The sequence below is a fragment of the Haliotis rufescens genome, unplaced genomic scaffold (genome assembly GCF_023055435.1).
Source record: "Haliotis rufescens isolate VD_foot unplaced genomic scaffold, xgHalRufe1.0.p SCAF_1, whole genome shotgun sequence".
NCBI lineage: Eukaryota > Metazoa > Mollusca > Gastropoda > Lepetellida > Haliotidae > Haliotis > Haliotis rufescens.
The window spans coordinates 15,407,873-15,414,760 of NW_025963779.1; the positions used below are offsets into that span (position 1 = coordinate 15,407,873).

General features: G+C 39.8%; 1 protein-coding gene across 1 annotated transcript; it reads left to right on the forward strand.

Annotated features, from left to right (window-relative positions):
• The first annotated feature begins 70 nt into the window (after positions 1-70).
• LOC124149138 (adenylate kinase 2, mitochondrial-like) lies at positions 71-6,544 on the forward strand. Its single transcript, XM_046520516.2, has 4 exons — positions 71-261; positions 2,308-2,544; positions 3,497-3,664; positions 5,525-6,544. The coding sequence occupies exons 1-4, from the start codon at positions 166-168 to the stop codon at positions 5,744-5,746; spliced, it is 723 nt and encodes a 240-aa protein (XP_046376472.1). The 5' UTR covers positions 71-165; the 3' UTR covers positions 5,747-6,544.
• The last annotated feature ends 344 nt before the right edge of the window (positions 6,545-6,888 follow it).

Below are 6,888 nucleotides of genomic sequence, written 5' to 3' on the forward strand. Positions count from 1 at the left end.
ATAGTGTTGTTTGTTTATAGTGAATGTCGTAAAGAGGAAGTTACAATCCTTTTTACGCATGTCTCATAGAGTCTGTAGTGTTTCCGGTTCACGACCTTGAACGAACAGGTGCTTGTTGCCACGATAGCCGGTTCCTCATCTTCACTTCTTCACTTATCTGTAAAGATGCCAGCGGTCCCGTCACCCGCTCCTGCTCAAAGAAAGCCACAGGGCATAAATGCCATTCTGCTCGGACCTCCAGGTTCCGGAAAAGGCACACAGGTTAGCCTATATATTGAAAACATTGTAAATGTCAGCATGGGATTGCATCAATCTTTCAATGTTACAATTACGAATGTATGGTATATGTAGTTCATAATCATATAATCAGATGTTTATATAGACACATTTAACCAATTAGACATACTGTTGTTCGTTTGGAAACTGAAATGGTACCTATACAGATGTAGATTTCTCGGGAATAAAAGTTTGAATGCCTACAGCCCAGGAGAATATAGAATACATGTTTGAACTAACAGGCATTTAAAATTTACACTTAGAAGATAAGTGGGAAAGGGACTTCCCAAATCGGCAGTATTGATCAACTGATCCTCCATACTTTTGCGCATGTTGAGTTTGATCGTCTGTATTTGTATAGTGCAGTTTAAAGGGGCACAGTCTAAACCTGTCACTGCGTCAGGTGACTTGTTAATTGTCTGGTTCATGCTTCACAGACCAAGCGTTCCTTCACTGTCAGCATGGTACACATCATTTTGCCACCAATTATTGTTTAGAGTAGGGAAAGCAGTCATGCATGATGCTGACTGAGAGAACAACAATAGACAGGGGTGTCTCAAATCTTTATTAGCTTTTCACTGCTGTAATATATATTGGAGAGTGTCATTTAATAATGTTACGCTTCCACAGAACTATCATATATGACTACTATCATATATAAATGGACAATGTCATTTAATAATGTTCACATCGTTAAATAAAATAATCTCAAGCAAGGATAAACATATAACTAAAGTCCAATGAAGACAAGGCTGCGGCCTCCATGACTGAATGAAAGTCGACATTCACAAGTGCGTTTACCATGTTTACCATTTCACAGTGAAGTTTTTGGCATTTCCAGTATTTATGTACCATCTCATGATTACTTGTGAACTGGTCACTGCAAGTGTCTGAATTAGGTACTTACATACATAAATTTCAGGGAACTGAGTTTACTCACGTTAGGTTTCATTGATTTGGATATCGAGAACACAATTCACTTAATCATGATAATCAATGAAACTTATAAGTCCTGATTTGAGTTCACTGTGAGTGCTTTGGCATGACCCCTGTTCTTGTATAGGGCAGTTGGGTGGCCTAGTGGTAAAAGCCTTAGCTGCATGCCAAAGGCCTGGGTTCGATTCCCAACATGGGTATAATGTATGAAGCCCTTTTTCATTTTCCTCCGCTGTGATGTTGCTGGAATATTGCTGAAAGCAGCTTAGGGCCATACTCACTCTCACTGTCCTTTTATGAAAACAGTAACTGTTAATCCCTTGCAGGGTGGATGCAAAGTGAGGATAAACCAGCATGGTTACCCTTCTTTACGATATTTAGCCTTTGGGCTATCTATACTATCAAAGCTGACTTTTTGATTCTTAGAGTAAAAGCCATCTTCACTATGCATGGACTCATTTTGATCCTTAGGGTTTCGTGATAGCTTTGTTTTGGATGGGGATATTTTCTTTTACCCTTGTGTGAATGGTATCTGAATAATCCAAGTATTAATTGAAGGTTTTTCACACATATTTCTTAAATCCACAACTGTCACTTGGAGGAAGTCTTGCTGCATATAGGAAAGATGATAAGCACATCTTGCTACATGTTTAACAAAATTTCAAGAAATTTGAAATGACAACACTGGAATCACTTCAGCGCCTACACAGATATTGTTTAGCTAAGGTGGCAACAAGGTGCTAATTACAATGAAAACGAGTACAAAATCAGATGACGAAATATGTGTGATAGCGACTGTGGTCATGTGATGGTTTGTGTTTACCTAGCAAGCATTGCAGCAAAGCAGGTTTAATCCATCATGTCAAAATCAGCCAACGTAGGGCACTAATTGCAAAAGAATACCAGTAAAGTGCACCCCCCCCCCCAAACACCTTACCCATAATATCATGTTATATGAAACAATAATTTTTTCCAGAATTAATTACAGACAAGGTTGCCCTAGTAATCATCAACAATTATACTTATAATCATCAAGAACATCACCAGTCATAGTATTAAAAGTGACAAGATTCTTTTATTTCACCATGTTCGCAGGCCCCGATGCTTGCTGAGAAGTACTGTGCCTGCCATCTATCTACGGGCGACATGCTGAGGGCTGTCATAAGCTCTGGCAGCGAGCTGGGGAGGCGTGTGAAGGGTGTGATCGATGCCGGTCAGCTGGTGAGCGATGACCTGGTGGTGGAGCTGATTGACCAGAACCTGAATAAGCCAGAATGTCAGAACGGATTCCTTCTTGATGGGTTTCCCAGGACCGTCGGACAGGCCAAAGCTGTGAGTTGCAGTTGAATACTAGAAACTGTAGTGCTTAGCAGGGAATAGGGCTTGATCGGTACACTGTTAAGGAGTGTTTTGTCTTTGGTTGTAGCATTGCATCAGACTGCATGGCCACAACCTGAACCATGGATCTATTAATATTTCTGTTGATCTACTCATCAAGTTAGCTTAGCTTCATGACATCCCAACCTGTAAAGATCGGGGTTAGACGTGGTTTTCAGCAACTTGTCTTAAGAGGTGACTATGCTTGTCAAAATGAAGTGACTAACGGGGAGGTTGGTCAGACTCGGTGACTTCATTGATGCATGTCATCATATAACGTGTACGTTGGTCAGGCTCGGTGACTTTGTTGATGTATGTCATCATATAACGTGTACGTTGGTCAGACTCGGTGACTTTGTTGATGCATGTCATCATATAACGGGTAGCTTGGTCAGACTCGGTGACTTCGTTGATGCATGTCATCATATAACGGGTAGCTTGGTCAGACTCGGTGACTTCGTTGATGCATGTCATCATATAACGGGTAGCTTGGTCAGACTCAGTGAGAGAAATTTACTGAAGTTGAAGAAGTAATAAATTTTGGGCTAGTACTAGTAGACATGGTAAACTCAAATGTTTCTGGAACAAACTAATCATACTGATGTGAACCATATGTTGACTTGATATTTACCTGGGAACTTTAAACCTGATGCTTGTATCATAAGTATGCAGGACGACTATATTCATTCCAGTGTTTGAAATTCCTTGTGTTATAGTACCAGTGACCAAGTAAAAATCCTAATGGCGTGATTAAAATATATTTATGGTGCCTCAAGTGCACACGCATTCCTTTTGACGACATAAACATAATAACAGCCATTCATAAACATCATGAAAAGGATATATATGCTTTCTTATTAATCTTAGCAAATATTGGGTAGTTGAGAATATGAAGTTATAAATGCAGTTGGACAACCTGTTGCTGAAACGCCAATCACAGTTGGATTCCGTCATCGAATTCTGCATTGATGATTCGCTGCTCGTTCGAAGAATTACTGGACGTCTCATTCACAAGAACAGTGGGCGGAGCTACCACGTGGAGTTTCACCCACCTAAGGTCCCCATGACGGATGATGTGAGTTGGCTCATTCTTATTTTGTGACATCGAGAGGATTAGGCTTAAAAAAATAAAAGAATTTGTTCTCAGGCAATGACTTTTGAAATATAGTGAAGGTGAGCAGTGTTTTTTTTCTTTTGCTTGTTTAAACTAGAATGTAGCCAATTAAACAGTTGTGTACCATCAACCTGGGAAAGGGCCTCCCTTCATCAACAAGCATACAAACTCCTATTGCCGCCATGACCATAGCACGAGATGCACAGTTAAGCAGTGCTTATGTAAAGGGAAGTAACTGCGTGCTATTTTGGATCACACTGTTTTTAAGTATTAGTTATGGGTTTTTTTAAAAATGGAAATAAAAACAAAACATGTGGCGGACATTATGATACGGGCAGTGCCTGAGAACCAAAACTATTATTTTTTTTACCCTTAAGATTAGCACAGTTATGATGATAAGTGAGACTCTTTGGTATTTGGAATCTGTACCATTTTGTTAAAAGTTTCAGCTGCATTGGTCAAGTGGTGGCAGTGTGAGGAAATGCATTTTGAGAGAATTTAGGAGCATGGTCGAAATGCAAGGATAAAATGAGGGTCAAACTTTATGATATCACGAAAAACTGGACAGATGTGATAAGCCCCACGACTACCTACACATATGCCAAAGTTCATTACTTATTGAAAGAACATGTCTGGTGATGAGCAGAAGGTAACCAACAATGGACAAACAGGCCATGACATCAGCTTACTTGATTTTCAGTCAGGTGAGCTAAAAGCTTACTAATTATCTGTTTAATTTACAACATATATGTTAAGCCTGATATTATGAGTTTAAGTGCCTGGGGTGGGGTGTGGGGGGTGGGTGGGTTGCTCATGAAATGTGAACACAGGCAGTGGTATTGTATTGTATGGTATTATGTTGTTAAATGTAGTGTAGGTTTGTATGTTACACACATGATCTTGAGTTAACGTGACCAGTGCATGGTGAAAGTCCATTCCAGTCTGCAACTAGTCCGATGCCCAAGTCTAGTAACAGTCTGTGTTCGGTCTAGTAATCCCAACTAATAGTAGTTCATCTTCTAAGTCTAACACTGAAATCTACTAAAAATGATGCCAAGAGCCAATTTTGGACTGGTAGACTCAATAGTCTTTGATGCAAGCTGCTGTTCTTTTGTAGTTCATCTACCGCAACAATGCCTAAGGTGTGGAGTAGTGGCCACACAATATATAACTGTTCCCTCAACTGATGCAGTAGCATTAGGGTCACCATCCTCGGTGGTCCAGGGTATAATATCTGATGACTACCATTCTATTATAAATACCACAGACCTGTTTGCTCCCTCAGCTTCATTTGGAAAGTGGACCGCCTCTGTGGTCTAGTGGTAGAGCGTCTGCCCGGAGAGCGGAAGGTCCAGGGTTCGATCCCCGACTGCGTCATACCAAAAGGTTAAAAGATGGTATTTGTTGTTACCCTGTCTGGCACTCGGCATTAAGGGGCTAAAACAAGGACTGGTCGGCTCGGAGTCTGTATACTGTGTCTGAGTGGGGTATTCATGTTAAACTGAGGCATGGTATCTCAGTGAGCTAGCACTATAAATCGGCATCAGTCCGGACTAGTACAAGCAGCCACACAAACACACACACGTACATGCATGTCGCTATATAAGTGCAATTATCTTGGACGTGACGTTAAACCCCATTTCACCTCACCTCATCTGCGACTTCACAGAATTCTCCTGTGCAATAATCATCCTCCAACTGAAGCAGTGGCTGCAAATGGGGAGGTATATAGAATGGAGGCATCATCCCTGGATAGCCAAGGATGGAGACACTACAAATATTTATGCAGCCTACAATACGAAACCCTGACTTTTGTTCCAGGCAACCGGAGAACCTCTGATGCGTAGATCTGACGACAATGAAGAGGCACTACGCAAGAGACTGCAGGCGTATCATCAGCAGACGAAGCCACTGGTGGACTTCTACCAACGCAGGGGCATCCACACCGCCGTCAATGCTGCTCAGCCGGCTCATATAGTCTTTGCTTTGATAACAGCAACATTCTCAGCAGCAAGGTCCAAAGACAAAGTCTTGTTTTTATAGTCTTTGTACAACTCTTAGAAACTGTTTAATTTTTTCTTCTGCTACAGTAAGATCTATTTTTGTTGATGATATTTTCCTAACCATCTTTTAATCATGTTAATTACGGTTTAATGAAGTGTGTACATAGAGAGCACCTGTGTTTATTTGTACGCATGGGATTCTGTATGTGTGGTTTGCGATCTGGGTGTAGTAGTTCCTTAGATAATCATGGATTTGGGGTCAAAATAACTGAACTTATCTCGGACTTTATAGTTATCTTGTCTTTGTAACCTTTAAACTTTCACCTTATCTTTGCATTAGTAGGTATCCATGCTTCCAAATTAATCTACAAGTATATACATCATTGTATGTGTATAGCCTTTGCAACCTTTGAACTTTCACCTTATCTTCACATACTTAGGTACCTATGTGGAGTGTCATATCTAGGTCATAGTGGTACAAACTGATTATATATGTCAGCAAAGATCTTCATTTGTTCAGTTGGAAGTCCCAGATGTATATGTATTAAGTGAAATTCAGTTGAAATGGTTGATAGCCTAGGTTGATAGCCTATTTGCATATAAAAATGAGTTTAAAGTTGTTGACTATGTTTATCCAAGGCCAGAATATCTCATTTTTTGTTACACAGGGCACAAATATTTTTGAAAATTCGAGGTATATTTGAGGTTAATTTCCTCATATCAACTCTTGAATTAAAAGTTGGAAAAACAAAACCTGTGTCATAAAAGCTCATTTTCAACTCAACAGATTTTTTGGTTGGGCTTATCTGTAAACCTGAAAATAAATTGATCTGATATATATGTTGTTATGGCTTAATGGTTCCCATCAGGGTATGATTTCCTTAAAATTAAAGGATTTACCAAAGAATTCCTAGGAACTGAGACAGAAGCATTGAATGTGCATTAATTGTGTTAACAAACCAAGAATATCTAGTCTCTTGTAATTACCGGTAAACATTTACAATGTTATAAATTGATGAAACTGGGTTTGTATTAATGAGCATCCCATCAAATTTCATGCTTTTTGGCATGTTTAAACCAGATGATAGTGCTAAGCAGGATGATTATCATTGTACATCAGATACTAGAAAACACACGTTGGTTACTGTTATTCATTTGTTCCCACCAACAGGTATGCATTTA

Bases quoted from the DNA above. Each gene is read 5' to 3' on its own strand.
- LOC124149138 (XM_046520516.2), top strand. From the start codon at position 166: ATGCCAGCGGTCCCGTCACCCGCTCCTGCTCAAAGAAAGCCACAGGGC. The intron at 2,545-3,496 runs GTGAGTTGCAGT...TTATAAATGCAG, and splicing joins CCGTCGGACAGGCCAAAGCT to TTGGACAACCTGTTGCTGAA. The intron at 3,665-5,524 runs GTGAGTTGGCTC...CTTTTGTTCCAG, and splicing joins AGGTCCCCATGACGGATGAT to GCAACCGGAGAACCTCTGAT.